The sequence below is a fragment of the Oryzias latipes genome, chromosome 18 (genome assembly GCF_053564925.1).
Source record: "Oryzias latipes strain Hd-rR chromosome 18, Olatipes_Hd-rR_3.1".
In the NCBI taxonomy this organism is placed as follows: Eukaryota; Metazoa; Chordata; class Actinopteri; order Beloniformes; family Adrianichthyidae; genus Oryzias; species Oryzias latipes.
In genome coordinates, this window is record NC_136254.1 from 34,333,855 (window position 1) to 34,351,691 (window position 17,837).

Below are 17,837 nucleotides of genomic sequence, written 5' to 3' on the forward strand. Positions count from 1 at the left end.
ACTGTGCATGTGAATAAACAATTGCAAGAACACACAGGTACGCACAAAGTGTTTGGTTTGAGTTACAAATCAAGAATTATGCAGACAAAATCAACATTTAGGCCCACAAACCCACTGAGTATTTTTTCTCTATAGTTATTTGGCTTAAGTTCAAGTTTTTCATTCAATTCTAAATTAAACTTCATTGAGCGATAAAATGAACAAAAAGTGATTTATAGATTTTCTGTCAGAGTATTTCTAAAACATGCTGTTGACAGCTTGATGACATCACAGGAAAAACCTTTATATTATTTACCTTGAAAAAATGTAGAGAAGCAGGATGTAGGAGCCACAAACTGTTTTTAATATAGTCTGTATTTTTCCACTGATGGATTTGCAGCTGATGAATCATCTTTACTCTGAATGTTTGTCTGAAAAGTTTCCATTAACAAAAATGTAACCAACCGGCATGTTTGTGCTTCTGGATCCACTTTCACAAATGTCACAAGAAAATCTCTAACCCAAATCAAGATTTGTATTAATAAATAGATTCTTCCAGAGGCTCAGAGAGATTGAATCCACTTTGAGAAACAGAATAAAAGTTCCTCTTTTCTACAGATCATAAACCTGAGCAGCAGCTAACAGCCTAGCAGCCCTGCTAAAACTTCCAGAAATGAAGATCATCTTCTGAGCTTCAACATGGATTTTATCTGAGTATTCTGCAGCAGGAAGCCAAACCAGAACTTATCCGACATTTTATCCAGACATTTGAAGCTTCAAGGAGACGTTAGAAGAAATGAATTAAATACAACAAACAGCTTTAAATGTCTGTGATGTTACAGTTTAAGAAAGATTATAGATACTTTAATTCACATCCACAATAATGGACAGTCCAACAAGGATTAATAAATTATCTTATTACAGCTCCTTGACTTCCGGATTGAAGCTTGTTAGCTAAAAAAAACATCTGAAAACAAAGCAGGATCACCAAGTAGCTTCTAGGATGCCTGTTCAGTTTATGAAATGCACAGAAGAAGAACGACACAAACAAAAAGGTTTGACAAAAAAAAAATTAAAATACATTAAACTGAATAAATACATAAAATGCACTTAAATATTTAAAGGTGAAAACTACACAACAGTCCCCGTTAGTACACAGAAATTCTCCCAGTTAAATACATAAATATGACATTATCGTTCCACATTCAAATCCTTCATACAAATAAAGGCAGTGTGCAAAAAGAGGTAATAAAGTTACAGAACCCTTCATTTTAAAAAAACACAGTAGATAAAAAAAAATCAGCTTCATTTTTCTAAACAATTTTAAAAAAGTTCTTTTGTCTCCGTTTGACATTTTTTGTATAAATGGAGGCGGAGCTTAAAGTTAAAGTCATTCATATTTAGTAACACAAGCAAATGCCCTCATTCAAACAATACATTTGTTGCTGTGCTTTGATCTCAGATCCTGGACTCTTAACGAGGAGCGACTGACCAATCAGAGCAAAGGAAGACTTTATGAAACCAAACTTTACAAATGAATGGAATAAAAATATGATCCCTGAGTTTCAGACTCATGTAAGACCCCCTGAAAGGACGTAAAGTATTTAAAGTCACAGTCCCCATCTCCCATTCACACACTCATAAATCCCCTCATGACGATCAGCAGAGTTGACTGTGAGCTCTGATGTCCAGATTCGTTTACAGAAGGATGACGCCGTCCTTTAGGTCCTGTTCCTGATCAGGCCTCGCTTCAAGCTCTCCTTTGGAACAAACAGGAAAAGGACTGAGGCTGATGAGCTGATGGTCTCAGTTGTTGGAGAATCTTCTGATAATCTCAGGAGACTCTGGTCTTTCATTATGCGGTAACACTCCTGGATCCAAAGCTGTCCAAAGTCCAAAGCTCCCTCTGTGGGTTACTTCTCTCCTTTTGAGTGCTCCCGATTTCTGTTCCCCTCGCCGCTCTCCTGATTTTGGTTTTCAGGTGAAAGGCAGGTGTTCGAGGAAACACTGGATGACCTAACGCTTGAAGACTTCCTGCAGTCTACATTCTGAGAGGCTGTGAACACAAACAGGAAAGGTTAGTGTTCCAGCAGTTCAGGATTCCTCAAACACTTTTCTGGCCACAGATTGTGTCAGCAACAAAGAGAAAGCAGGTAAAATGAAGTAAGTTTTGAGGGTGACCATCGTTTTCCAGATGATCAAAGACTGAAGGGAACCAAAGCGCCTGTTTGTCTTTGAATCTAGGCAGTGGCTTCTTAAACTCTGAGCCACAACATTTCCTTCCATCTTGTCTTCTTTTTCTGATCGTTGTTGCTTTTAATCTATTGTGTTTGATGACTTTTTATTGTTTCCACCCATATTTGTGAATGGCTCTATGCATGTGGATTCAAGGTGCTCGTCAAATGACGTGATTGACTAATTAAAGAGGCTTTAGTGGGCATGCTCCAACAACAGTGAGGCAGGTTTGTCTTCTTGTTCTCAGAAACGCAGGAGTTCAATGACGTCCTGTTTAGAAACAATGGCATCCACTGAATAGATGAAAAAGCAGCCTGATGCGGCGTTCACGTCAAACGTGATTTACGGACAATTCAGACAATTCAAATTGGCTGCTCGACACTTGCAATTCAATTCAATTCATTTCAATTCATTTCAACTCAATTTTATTTGTATAGCCCAAAATCACAACAACAGTCGTCTCGATGGGCTTTGCATCAATTATTGTAAGGTAAACATAAAATCAAAAGGATCATGAATACATAGAATTCAATAAGAAAATACTGAACTAACTAAACAGACTGAACTAAACTGGGCCTACATCCAAAAGTGTGTTTGTGTGGGAGGAGCCACCGCTTCAGGTCATCACTACGTCACAGAAGAAATGAACGACGTTTAGAGATCAGGTTTTTTTTTGTTTTAAAGAGTTTTACAAAAACATCGGTAATCTTGTCTCCATGTCTGGGATCATGACATCATTCAGAGACTCTCTTGGTACGCTGAGCTTCATCTACTGCAGGAGCTGAAAGACGGACGCTTTCAGTCGTACTTCTGCCTCTCTGGACACAATTCGAGGACTTGCTGTCCCGTTTTAGTCCGATAAGGTAAAAATAAAGTTTGTAGTACTGTGTCGACACAACCATAAAGTTCAGGAGGAGAACCATCAGATTCTCCTCCATAATGGTTTTGGACTCCACCCACTCTTCACTTCATCAACACTTCACTATAAAAGCTGAGTCCCTGATTGGTTGACGCAACTACTACGCCAACTCTGGAAACATTGCAATTCCATACTGCCAAAGTCGCACCGCTGCCAGAGAATCCGGCCACGCCTGATGTTCAAAACACGCCACATCTGTACACTGACTTCCCATTGAAACTGGATGTGCGGCTCTTTGGTGTGAACCTAGCTTACAACAACATTAGTGCACGCTTTGACCAGGGTGTCCATCCATCAACGCAGATCAAATGAAGACCAACCGTTCTTACAGCATCTCTGCCTCCTCCTACCGCCTAGTGGAGCTTTGACCTCATTACAAATAGCTGCCCTCCACACCATTCATCCTTTAGTTTCAGTAAACCTGGAATTGGTTTTACTACTGTTTGGTGGGTAGGTCGGCGGGTTCCCACCGGGTCTGGGACATTTCATCCCAAACAGGTGCCACAATGCGAACAGGGCCACGAAGACCAGGGCTTCTACAGCGCAGATGGATGCGATGTGGGGACCCGACCAGAGGAAACCAACTGAAATGACAAGAGGACATCCAGATGTCTCCTACTGTGGTTTGGTTTGATGTGGTCATTCTCAGTCTGAACAAACATAACGTTTTGACATTGATGTTCTATTTCGTAGCATAAATGACTGTTTTCTATCTGTTCAGAGAGCAAAAGAATGGTGTCAGACACAAACAAGACAAGGTTAACGGAAAAAAAACACTTTTAATTTAACTGACGATTTAATCTGGTCTCACCGGTTATGTGGATCTGTGCAGACCTGCTGTGGTTGAACTGCAGCAGCTCAGCTCTGCAGGTGAATCTGCAAAAACTCCATTAGATCAGTTTGTTCATGCAGACGTCATATAAATGAAGTCTTAAAACAGATGGATTCATTTTTCTTAAATAAATGTCTTTTAAACGATTATTTCTCATTTTAAATTAAACTGATTTAGGTAACGCTTGAACAAAAAAACTCCCATTAAGAAGGTTTTTATTAAGTTGTTTAGTCAATCAAGTAGTTTTATTCAGCCAAACACGGTCAGACTGTATGTTTTTAGCCAGGTCAACAGTGTAGGACCTTTGTATCCAGTTCAGCAGGTTTTATCATTTGATGTCAGACATTTTCTGCAGTTGCTGTTCTTCATTTTGTAAAGTTCAGAATTCAGCTTAAACAACAAAAACCTTTTGATTTTTGTCGTCAAGTTGCCAAAAAAGAAACAAAGAAAAAGTAAAGCCGGGTTTTCTTCTTTTCCCTTTCTTCTTCACTTTTATAAACAGACTAGAAAGGCCCAGAACTGGACGTGGATTTAACACTAGAACATATCTGTATTCAAAACGTGATTTTTGGGGATTATTTTTGTCATTTTCTGTACATTTTACACTCATTCACATGTTAGTCTCATTAACACATCACCTCTCTTGTTGATACTTTTTCTTATACCTGTTTAAATGTACCAAGCTTTAGGCATTTTTTACATTTTTTTAATGATAATTCATCAATAACCCTGGAGCTTTTAGTCTCTTTTTCGGGTTTAAATAGCTTTTTTTTTGCCAATTTTGGACAATATTACCCTCTTTTGCTCTAGATTTTTTCCCCTACATCTTGTAGTATTTTGGAACAGAACAGATTAGCAGCGTCAAATATGGAAAACTCTGATGCAGCTTAAAGTTTACAGCTACAATGACTTCTGCAGACCTTTAAGCAAACAGCTTCAGCAATTACTCAACCTTTTTTCTTAAATAAACTTCAGCTTCATCTGCTAAACATTATTTCCACCAAGCAATCAAAGCAGCAACCGTCAGCAGATTATCTTCGCCAACTCAGATTATATACTCTTGATTTGATTAATTTGAGCAGGAAAATGCTTATTTCTGATTACGCTGGAACTGGAGTCCTAATGTTAAACCAAAGAAAACATCTGTCTTCTAACCTGCCGGTTGAATTCTGCAGAACGACTTTTTGTCGTACGGTGATACATCCGTTTGGCTCTTCTGTCTCCGTCTTTTCAGCAGTCAAGGTTCTTCCCTGGTCGTCCAGGATCTTCATCTCTGGCTTCGGCAGCCAGCAACTGGCCGCACACTCCACCATCACCGCTCCACTTTGGACCGCGACCATCGAGATCTTTGGGTCAGACACTGAAACTGTAGAAACAGCTGTGGTCAGTCAAGAAAGGCAAAAATCAGCTAAATTTGTGCTGAGGCTTCAACCATGTGGGATGTTGTAAAACAGAAAAATCCTTTCGACACGCCTGCGTCTCACCTACTCCACCCTTACTTACACTTACATGTTGTCACTACGACCTGTCCCCCACTGCATCACAGTAGAAAAAAATCCTACATGAGTATTTTCACTCTACTGGTTCACTAAGTTGTCTACAACCCTGATTTTCATAAGGACAACCTGCGTGCAGGTTTGACCAAATTTAGTCTCTGTACAGCCCATATCCACCCGTTTACACCGGGGATGTGATACACGCTCATAAACATGCCGAACGGGCATTTTTGAACACACCTTTAGCATACAGTGAGCTTCAAACTGAATGAGCCATGCAGTTGGAACGTGAAATATTGAACCAGTGGAAATCTGGTAAATCTTCCTCCAGGCTTTTTCTCTCACAGCTCTATACTGATATTTGAAAGATTTGGTGTTGTAAAATCTCATCTGGGCACAAACCACAATTATCGATTTGTTATCCATTATAAGTTTGTACATAAGTAGTTGGTACTTTAGTACTTTAGTCTTTTGAAATGATGCCATCCATACGCCACTGCCGAATCTGACTCTGGTTGGTCACAGTTCAGCCGGTTTAACTTTTGACACTCATTCAATGGCTCCTCGTTTCGTCAGTGGAGCCCAAAAACAGACGTAAAAACTTGGCAAGTTTTGAATACAGAAACCCAAAGCATGCATTTTTTCACGTTTAAACAGACTTTTCATTGGAAGTGGTCACTTAAATGTACTTTTGATGGAACACTGCAAGGATGAGCCCGAGTAGCTGATTTTCTTTCCTGTTTTTTTTTCTCCCGGTCAGAACCCAAGACTGTAAAAACAACAGACGAATGGAAGTCTGACGTCCCCCATAGAAAATGCCTTACCACCAGCTCTCGCGGCACGAGGCCAATGTAGAAACCAGTCGGCAGTGACTGGTCCGGGTCGCTCTGAGTCATCATTTCCATGGCAATGGTGACAGTTGTTGCCATTGATACGATGTCTCAGAGCGACAACATGGCGGCGCCCGTATCAAGAGGGAATGGTACTTCCTATTTGGGAACACGAGAGGGATTGAGCTATCCATAGACAGTCAGAACTTGTTTCTCTGAGTACAGCGCCCCCATCTGAGCAGCGGCCGAAACTGCTCGTTTCAGATGTGAAAGCAAACCTAACAAGTTCATCAACTTTCCCCACAGATCCACCCGTGAGACTGTCCTTCTGGGAAATCAACTTCAGAGGAAGAACCGTCCACCAAAGTGTGCTCACCAACAACCAGCTCCACCGTGGAGTTCTCCATCCGGAGTCTGCCTTCTTCCTTTGGGATCTTCAGGCAGTAGAACATCCCAGCGTCAGACAGCTGGACGTTGGAGATCCTCAAAGACACGTTTCCGTCTTTGACCTCACTGTGGAACAGGCTGGTCCGGAACTCAAAGCGCTGGTGTTTCATCTCAAAGACCTCAGAGTTGTCCCGGTACACCAGAGCAGCCTTGGGTTCCAGGTCGGGCCTCGTCCACTCCACCGTTGGACTGTCATCAAACCTGGTTCTGTCCTCTAAACTGCAGGGCAGCGTGACGGCGTCACCAACAACTGCAACCACCTGATGTGGCTGAGCAGAAGAGCCATCTGGGGAACAAACAGACCAACAAACACTCATTTAAATACAAACATTACAAACATATGAAAGAATCTGTTGGAATAATAAGGTCAAATATGAGTCCAAATGTTGACAAATAGAGACAAGACTAAAGTACAAAAACTTTAGTTTGTATTTGCAACACAAGGGGGCGGGGATTCCAAAGTATTAGTTTGAAATCAATCAGTGAATGTTTGCCGATGACACAGTTCAGTTTACTAAAGGAGATTAACACATATTAATAAGTATTATTCTAGCTAATCAGTAATAAAGTAACAAGTAAGAAATGTTGCAAAACTTAATGTTTGGGTCAAAAACCTGGAAGGTAAGTTTGTTGTATTTTAAAACAAAACTGCAGAACTCTTTCAAAGTAAAAGTCCCAAACAGTGAAAGTTTTAGCTCCGTAATTTTAACTTTTACCTAAAAAATAATTGAACAACAACAAAAAGAATGTATGCTACAGGCATGTTGGGTCTGATATGAAGACAAATATGCATTTATTTAAAAGCATGCAAAAGAAAACAGAAATCTAAAGATAATTCAGATTCAGCAGTAATGAAAGGTCGTTTAAAAAAACCTGCTGAACTCAAATATGAGAGCAGCGTTCTTATAAAAACTCGTCTTCATCAACATTCGTACACTTCCAGAGTTTAAACCTGTCAGTAAATTATGTTTTGTGTCTTGTATATGAAAACATATTTACTGGTTTTCAAGGACGTCATATAATAAAAAAGCAAATCACAGTAAAACCGGTTTGTCTAGATCCAGAATCATCCGCCTTCATTTTAGTTTCACTCGATCTTCACTTGAGTATCGTGCTGCTCAGTTTTTAAAGTCACGTCGTCTCTGCAGCTTGAACTGAGACTCCTGAACAAAATGACTCTTGTGTTGCATCTTTCCTTCAGAACAGCCATTCTTAAAAAGTCCATCACGTGAACGAAAGAGAAACCAAAGAGTCACCAACTGAACTTTCCATCACACACACTTCCCCTCATAAAGAGGATGTCCACCTCATTGACACAAAAAGCTACAACCCGGCAGAGTCATGGTGTCTGCATGAAGTTACGTTAAAACACTGAAAAACACCTGAGCTGCACCTGAAGCTGTGGAGAGGTTTCTGTCTACTCTAGCTACTCCTCTGCAGAGACGACTGGACCTTTTTGGTTCCTTTAGTACCCAACACAGATGGAGCCTTGATTACTGGAGTTGGTTCAACTTCCTGTTGTCATCCGTGTTGGAAGTGTCACATGGAGAGAGGAACCTTTATTCATGCAATGGGAGTGCTCACTTATCTGTCCTTTTTGGAGTGTATACAGGGCTGGATAGCATGTGAACTTCCCAAATCACCAAGATTATGCCTCTTAGGGGACAGAAAAGAGGTGCTACTACTAAGCAAAACTACTTTCAGAGTATTGAATACTGGACTGGTGACATGCATTTGTCTTATTTTGAAATCATGGAAAGAACCCCAAAACCCAGCGCTAAAAATGTGGAAAGAAAAAAAATGACTGAACATAGTGCTTGTGAGAAGATAGGAAATTGAGTTGCAAACATGTATCGTGACTGAAAAAATGAGACAGCCTTTGTCTTTATCTATCAATGACGCCTTAATGATGACACGCTAATACACCATTTATAGGAAACTGTTATTAGTAACCCATACTGTTCTGTGTTCTGTTTTTCTTTTTTGTGTATGTATGTGTGTGTGTGTGTGTGTGGGGGGGGGGGGTTGTCATGCATGAAAACTGTTAAAACTCGATTAAACACTTGAATTACAACTTCCTGTTGTCACGTTTGCGTTTGTTTATTCACTTCTTTGTGTTTCTATCATCAGGTCTCCATGTTTCTATTTTTTCCTAAATATTTTCACACTCTGCCTTCATGAATTCAGCAGCTACTTTCACTTCCTCTTTTGGCAAAATTAATTGTAATTTAATAATTAAAACCAAAACAAAAAACAAATCAGTACCAAAAAAATATTAAACTATATTGAGCTTAAAAAATCTGACAGGTCGGTTTATAACTTGAATATAATGAAGTACAGAAAAAATATCATTAAAAATTAAGAAGGTGTTAAAAAAAGGCATAAAATCCGGAACGGTTCTTCTGACCAATAGAACGACTGAGTAACAGCTGTTTGTTTCTCTATAGAAGTCAATGGGATTTTGCAGGTACTTCCTGTTTGAAACGCCAGGGGGAGGGGTCACTCAGTCCAGTTCTCCTATGCAGTCAAACGTCAGCGACGGATGTGGTGGACAGAATCCACAGTTTTCCAAAATAAAACTCTTTCAGAATTAGAAAACAAACAAAAGGGAAATATTTGAAGATACCCTATGTATGTAGTTTTTACCCACTGGCCCCTACAGGAACACGGGTCAGGGGTCAGAGTCCATCAATGGAGAGAGTTTATGCAGCCCTGCTTCTCTACACAATCAGTTAGGTGGATCATTTCCTGCAGCTTTAAGGATTTTCTGAAGTGGTTTTTCCAGATTTTTGGAAGTGTTTTCATTAAAGCAGGAATATAAGAGTCTGCAGAGGAACTCCTTCAAACTGAAGAGCATGTCTGCAGGTGCAATGCATGATGGGAAGTTCATGCAAACTGAGAAAAGGCAAAGCAATGATCTCATTCTCCAAAGCTTTTTATTTGCAGACAGAACTTGTTGCTCAACATTCTTGTTGAGTCATCTGAAAAAAATCCCTGCTGCTGCACAAACTTTCTTTTAAATCCAGACCATCAAACAGAAACAAAAAAAGGAAGGAAAATTTAAGAAGAAATAAAAAACAAAACACTTTTTGAATGTCGGCCTTTTCTCTCCCATAGAAATCAAGAATTGAAGAGAATTTTTTAACATCACTGGAAATAAATTTAGTTATGAGAGGGTTAAAACAGCACCGCCATCTAAAAGAAAATACTGTAACGTCAAGGAGAACACTTGATCTCCTGTGAGCTCTTCACTGACAGCATCCATCCTCACGTCCAGAAGTCTCTTTCTCACAGTCAAACACCAGAATAAATGGTCACCCGGACACCTGAGACCCCCCCCCCCTCCGCCTTGTGAACTGGACAGGTCCTCTGTAATCAGAAAATCCATCCTCATCCTGAATGACACCACCATAGTCTTCATCACTCCTCTATGAAGAAGATCCACGGATCAGAAAGCATATCTACCAAAACACTCCTCCATTCCAAAGAACCTTCCTGCCTTAGACTGAGATTTGCTGGATTGATCCGTTTATGGATCTGCAGACTTCCTAACTGGACTCTTTGTGAGGAAGAGCATCTTTTGGTGCTCCTTCTGGCTTTAGGGTCTCCATGCAGTCAGAAAACAGCTAAACAGTCGTGTCGGGGGCGCTCTGCGCTTAAGTAGAATTCCTCCTGATCAGCCCATAGTTTCAGCTGAAACAGGCTTTTGTTCCTCACTCAGAAAGTTTATCAGCACCACACGTCTGAGGACATCTGAGGGGGTGTTGGTTCACTTCTGCTCAGTGTTGCAACAGCCGACTGTCACCGTAAAGAGCAGAAAGTGTCTAAATCTGACATTAACACCACATTCAGTGCAGTAACGCCGCTTCAGTTACTTTCAGCTCAACATGAAGGTTTTCAGCAAACACTGACACTAAAACGTTGTCCTGATGTCATTTCCTGTCAGATAAATGTCGCCCTTACCTGAGAAGAAGAGCAGGGAGACGAGGAAGAGGAGAAGATGAGGCATCACCAGCTTCCTTCAGCTGTTGAGGATCAGATGAAAGACTGCAGAGAAGCCAAGCAGCTTCATCCGCTCCCTGAAGCGTGTGAATGAAGGAGTGGCCACTCCCTCAAGCAGGTGGCCATCTGACTTCCATTCATTCCACTTTAGAGTAGTAGATTCACAAACACAGCAGCCAACTTCCTGTTTCAACATTTCTGTATTTTCTTTCAATAGAGACACAAAACGTTGATTTTGTTTTGAAATTTTAGTTACCTTTATGTATTAGTTTATTTTACTTGTTTTTAACAGTTACTATTAGTTAAATACCTGCATGTATTAGTTACAATTGTTTGCTAGTTTCTTGTACTTATTTTTTACTTTTACTTATTTTTATTACAGTATTTACACTTTACTTTTTCTTATTATATACTTATAATTAATAATTATTTTTCTTACTATTTACTTTTGCCTGTCTGTCTAATTATTTTTATTTCACATAGTAGTTACTTTAACTTATTACATACTTGTACTTTTTAGATACTTTTGTGGTTACTTATCATTTACTCAAAGTTTTATATTACTTACTTTTACTTAGTAAATGTTTGTACTTTTTTGTACTGTTACTGACTTGTTACTTGCACTTAGTAGTTACTTGTACTTGTTAGTTTTCTTCCCTTATAAATTACTTTTACTAATAGTTACTTTCCTTTTAAAATACTTTTCTTTATTAGTTACTTTTGCTCACTGATTACTTTTAACTTATATGTTTTACCCACCTGTCCTGAGAATGAACTGGCAGCCAGAACTCACCAATTACTTCCTTTTGTTTATTAGTTCTGCCAGCGGCTGCTCAGCAGTGCTGATTCCCTCCACCTGCTGCCTCTGTCTAAATCACTGACACTCTGCTTCACTCGCTGCTGGAACGTCTTGCTATTCCGTCTCTCTGCCTGTTTGTCTTCTTGTCTGTCCGTCTCTCTGCCTGTCTGTCTCCCTGCTTGTCTGTCTTTCTGTCTGCCTGCGTTCATCCTTCAGGATCTCCAGCTCACACTCTCCTCATCCACTGATGCTCAGCTCCATGTTCTCCTCCATGACGCTGTAAAGTCCTGACTCAGATCTTCTCCAAAGACTCTGCTGTGTGTCACTGCAAGCACTTGCTTACTTCCTCTTTTGAGGTCGACACTTCCCCCTTTTGCCTTTCCCTGCTCCCAGTCTGTGGTTTACTCCGGTCACCTTCAATGCCCTCTGCATGGTGTCATCTCTCCGAGTTGCAGTTCCTTTCATCTCAGCAGTCAATCAAACTCAAGTTCTTGCCCTCTTGGGGCTTTCAATAGTTTATTCTACTCATAAACTACTTTTAATTATTTATTTTTGAAAAAAAAACTTGTAGTTGTGACAGAAACTACCCTGAGAGAGAGAAACAAAGGCATGATGGGAAATGAAGGCTAGCTCACTCCACAGCAACAGAGCTGAATTTCTAACGGGCTCCAGCTGCTCTGCAGAAACTATGTCCTAGAAAATGACATGTTTATTATGGAAACATTTCTATTGCATAATTAAAAATAAAAGTCAATACCAGAAATGCTGTTTCATTTTCAAAATGTAAGAGCATTTCTCAATGTATATGCCGAGTTATATTTATAAAAAGAGTTAAAACTTTACTTAAAAACTTGCTTAGGTTGATGCTAAAATGAATTAGTAAGTTAGAAAATCCAAAGTATCTATAATAGCATTAACGTGTTATTCTCTCTATGTCATCATATTTCTTTTTTGTTTTGTTTCTGTGTTCTGTTAATAAAACTGATTAATTCCTACATTTTTAATGAGGAAGGAACGTCTTTGTGGTGTTTTTGCTCCTTTCTCTTGTTGAACACATCAAGATGCAATAAACCTCAGAATGAATCCTCATCTTGAACAGTGATGAAGGCTGTCAGTCTGTGACGGTCATCTTCATCACGACTTCATCCACTGCTGCTTAGGAACTGCCAGCCAAAAAGAAATCTTTAGTCTAAAGCTGGTTAAAGAACTGTCATTTATTACTAACAATGTTGCAGAGTCACTCAAAGCCTTTTGGGTGTAATAAACCTATTTTGAAAATAATATTTTTTTGTCTTCCTCCCACCGTCCAAAAACATGCTTCATAGGTTAATTGACAACTCTAAATTGTCCATAGGTGTGAGAGTGAGAGTGAATGGGTGTGTGATTGTGGATATTCTACACGGCGACAGACTGGCGACCTGCCCAGGGTGTCCCCCTGTCTTCACCCACAAGTGGCCGGGATAGGCTCCACCCGTGACCCCAAAAGGGACAAACGATTTGAAAATGAATGAACGAATGAATGAACCATTTTTATGTGAGGTACTCACTTGAGGATTTGCAAATACTTCATTTTCATGTCAAGCTCTATAAACATTGATGAAGTGTTATTATTGATGACAGACAACTCTGTAGAGCTGACACTTTACTTAGGCTTACAATGAAATATTTGAAAAGAATTCAAACTTAAATAACAGAATAGATGCACATTTATATATATATATATATATTTATTGTTATGTGCAGCATCATGCAGACTGAGAATGTTAAGACACCGAAGCTCCTCACCATGCATGGAGGGTTCCATCCCAAATCCAGCACCCTGAGACTGTATGCTAGCCGCAAGGAAGGAGGCCGAGGACTAGTGAGCATAGAAGCCACTATCCAGGATGAAACATCCAAGATGCATGAGTACATCAAGCTCAAGGCCCCAACTGACAGTGTGCTCAGTGAATGTCTCAGGCAATGGAGAGCAGAGGATACAGTGCTGGAGGACAGATCCTCATGGGAGGACAAACCCCTGCATGGGATGTGCCACCGGACCATAACTGAAGTGGCTGATATAAAGAAGTCCTACCAATGGCTAGAAAGGGCTGGCCTACAGGACAGCACCGAAGCACTCATCCTGGCAGCTCAGGAACAAGCCCTGAGCACCAGAGCAATAGAGGCTCAGATCTACCACACCAGACAAGACCCATGGTGTAGATCTACCACACCAGACAAGACCCAAGGTGTAGATCTACCACAACAGACAAGACCCAAGGTGTAGATCTACCACACCAGACAAGACCCATGGTGTAGATCTACCACACCAGACAAGACCCAAGGTGTAGATCTACCACAACAGACAAGACCCAAGATGTAGATCTACCACACCAAACAAGGCCCAAGGTGTAGATCTACCACACCAGACAAGACCCAAGGTGTAGATCTACCACACCAAACAAGGCCCAAGGTGTAGATCTACCACACCAGACAAGACCCAAGGTGTAGATCTACCACACCAGACAAGACCCAAGGTGTAGATCTACCACACCAGACAAGACCCAAGGTGTAGATCTACCACACCAGACAAGACCCAAGGTGTAGATCTACCACACCAGACAAGACCCAAAGTGTAGATCTACCACACCAGACAAGACCCAAGGTGTAGATCTACCACACCAGACAAGACCCAAGGTGTAGATCTACCACACCAGACAAGACCCAAGGTGTAGATCTACCACACCAGACAAGACCCAAGGTGTAGATCTACCACACCAGACAAGACCCAAGGTGTAGATCTACCACACCAGACAAGACCCAAGGTGTAGATCTACCACACCAAAAAAGACCCAAGGTGTAGATCTACCACACCAGACAAGACCCAAGGTGTAGATCTACCACACCAGACAAGACCCAAGGTGTAGATCTACCACACCAGACAAGACCCAAGGTGTAGATCTACCACACCAGACAAGACCCAAGGTGTAGATCTACCACAACAGACAAGACCCAAGGTGTAGATCTACCACACCAGACAAGACCCAAGGTGTAGATCTACCACAACAGACAAGACCCAAGGTGTAGATCTACCACACCAGACAAGACCCAAGGTGTAGATCTACCACACCAAAAAAGACCCAAGGTGTAGATCTACCCCACCAGACAAGACCCAAGATGTAGATCTACCACACCAGACAAGACCCAAGATGTAGATCTACCACACCAAAAAAGACCCAAGGTGTAGATCTACCACAACAGACAAGACCCAAGATGTAGATCTACCACACCAAAAAAGACCCAAGGTGTAGATCTACCCCACCAGACAAGACCCAAGATGTAGATCTACCACACCAAACAAGACCCAAGATGTAGATCTACCCCACCAGACAAGACCCAAGGTGTAGATCTACCACACCAGACAAGACCCAAGGTGTAGATCTACCACAACAGACAAGACCCAAGGTGTAGATCTACCACACCAGACAAGACCCAAGGTGTAGATCTACCACAACAGACAAGACCCAAGGTGTAGATCTACCACACCAGACAAGACCCAAGATGTAGATCTACCACACCAAACAAGACCCAAGGTGTAGATCTACCCCACCAGACAAGACCCAAGATGTAGATCTACCACACCAAACAAGACCCAAGATGTAGATCTACCCCACCAGACAAGACCCAAGGTGTAGATCTACCACACCAGACAAGACCCAAGATGTAGATCTACCACAACAGACAAGGCCCAAGGTGTAGATCTACCACACCAGACAAGACCCAAGATGTAGATCTACCACACCAGACAAGACCCAAGGTGTAGATCTACCACACCAAAAAAGACCCAAGGTGTAGATCTACCACACCAGACAAGACCCAATGTGTAGATCTACCACACCAGACAAGACCCAAGATGTAGATCTACCACACCAAACAAGACCCAAGGTGTAGATCTACCCCACCAGACAAGACCCAAGATGTAGATCTACCACACCAAACAAGACCCAAGATGTAGATCTACCCCACCAGACAAGACCCAAGGTGTAGATCTACCACACCAGACAAGACCCAAGATGTAGATCTACCACAACAGACAAGGCCCAAGGTGTAGATCTACCACACCAGACAAGACCCAAGATGTAGATCTACCACACCAAACAAGACCCAAGGTGTAGATCTACCCCACCAGACAAGACCCAAGATGTAGATCTACCACACCAAACAAGACCCAAGATGTAGATCTACCCCACCAGACAAGACCCAAGGTGTAGATCTACCACACCAGACAAGACCCAAGATGTAGATCTACCACAACAGACAAGGCCCAAGGTGTAGATCTACCACACCAGACAAGACCCAAGATGTAGATCTACCACACCAGACAAGACCCAAGGTGTAGATCTACCACACCAGACCAGACCCAAGGTGTAGATCTACCACACCAGACAAGACTCAAGGTGTAGGCTGTGCAAAGAGGCGCCTGAAACAATCCAGCACATAACTGCAGGGTGTAAGATGCTGGCAGGGAAAGCATACATGGAGCGCCACAATCAAGTTCCTGGAATAATATACAGGAACATGTGTGCAGACTATGAACTGGAAACCCCAAGGTCAAAATGGGAAACACCCCCGAAGGTGGTAGAGAATGAGAGGGCAAAGATCCTGTGGGACTTCCAGATCCAGACTGATAGGATGCTAATGGAGAACCAACCAGACATTGTAGTGGTGGATAAAGAACAGAGGAAAGCCGTTGTGGTGGATGTGGCAGTGCCAAGCGATGGGAACATCAGGAAGAAGGAACATGAGAAACTGGAGAAATACCAGGGACTCAGAGAAGAACTGGAGAAAGCCTGGAAAGTGAAGGTGACAGTGGTGCCTGTGGTAATTGGAGCACTCGGGGCAGTAACCCCCAAGCTGGAGGAGTGGCTACAACAGATACCTGGAAAGACCTCAGACCTCTCAGTCCAGAAAAGCGCAGTGCTAGGAACAGCTAAGATACTGCAGGACCCTCAAGCTCCCAGGCCTCTGGTAGAGGACCCCAGCTTGGAGGAGAAAACCACCCGCGGAGGGTGAGAGGGGCGTTTTTTTTGTATATATATACTTTCTTTTTGTTAAATAAGAGAAACAGTCAGCCTTAAAAACTCAAACTTTAATGAAAATGCATTGTTGCAGGACTTCACACACAAAAAAATTATTACAAAGAATCTTTAAAAATAATTTCTAAACATTTAGAAGTTTTAGACCTCTGACATGTAATTAAAATTATTTAGAAAAACCCAACAATAAGTCAATAAAAAATAATAACAATAAATAAATAAGCCAATAGGAATAAATCAATACTAATAATAACACTAATAAATCAATAATAAGTCAACAATAAGTCCATAAGTTAACAACAGATTTACCCTAAAAAAACAACAACAAAGAAAAACAATAGATTTATACTGATTCATGTGAGTGATCAGTTTGTGTAACACAGATGTTATGGTGTCGGGTTTCAAGCCAACAGTCTGGCCTCTTATCTAAATGTGTTTCCACAAAATGTTCTGAACATATTCAGACTGTATTGCTAGTTGGTACCACAGTGATCCATCTGGGTTAGCTCTTTTTATTGCTAAGATCCACTTTTTCCCTTGTCTTTACATCATGCTGATCGTTTATGACAGAAACACTAAAGATAGGAATTCAGTAGTTTAGCTCTGACTGATATTTTTTTTTTGATGTAAGTCTGAATCAATTGGAAACCTGCAAGAAAAGTTCAGTCACTGATTCAGAAATGTATAAATCTGTATTACTATAATAGCCTAGTATGCTGTATACGAGTTTAGCAAAATAAAATGTACATTTATGTCGACAGCAAATCATACATACGTCATACGTCATGTTGATAACAGCCCTGCAGCATCATGCATGTCAACATGTGTATGATTAATGAAGCCCCTGCAGCAGTAAAAGGAAAAAATATAGTTCTTACCTGTGAAATGTTCTGCCTTCCTCGTTTGTGGACTCAGATTTTGGCAGTTGAAACCCGCACAATGAACTGGCATTTTGCAAAATGTGTTCACACGATGAACTGCAGTAGTAACTTGACCTCACCAAGATGGCGGTGCTCTCCTCCCATGAGTAACCACGTGATGTCTCCTCTAGTGATATAACTCGTTGCCCTAGTACTAGTAAATGACATTTGTATTAGACTACAATCATAATTTTTTTTATTTTTTTTCCTCTCTATTTCTTTGTGTTTTATCCACGTGGATATGCGTGTAATCTTTTGTAGTTCTAATTTAAAAAAAATATCCAATCAGAAGATGGATCGTTC

The 17,837-nt window shown here is 41.0% G+C and overlaps 1 protein-coding gene across 3 annotated transcripts; it reads right to left on the minus strand.

The window, feature by feature from the left end:
* Positions 1-821: 821 nt before the first annotated feature.
* Positions 822-17,702, minus strand: LOC111949226 (butyrophilin subfamily 2 member A2). Of its 3 annotated transcripts, none has more exons than XM_023965847.2 (6): positions 17,493-17,702; positions 6,668-7,024; positions 5,121-5,331; positions 3,945-4,009; positions 3,604-3,717; positions 822-2,035 (listed from the first exon to the last, which is right to left on the minus strand). In XM_023965847.2, the coding sequence occupies exons 1-6, from the start codon at positions 17,563-17,565 to the stop codon at positions 1,893-1,895; spliced, it is 963 nt and encodes a 320-aa protein (XP_023821615.1). In that variant the 5' UTR covers positions 17,566-17,702; the 3' UTR covers positions 822-1,892. The 3 variants fall into 3 exon arrangements, with proteins under 3 accessions (XP_023821615.1, XP_023821613.1, XP_023821614.1); XM_023965845.2 differs by having other exon boundaries at positions 3,571-3,717; XM_023965846.2 differs by lacking the exon at positions 17,493-17,702 and adding an exon at positions 10,702-11,122 and having other exon boundaries at positions 3,571-3,717.
* Positions 17,703-17,837: the final 135 nt, after the last annotated feature.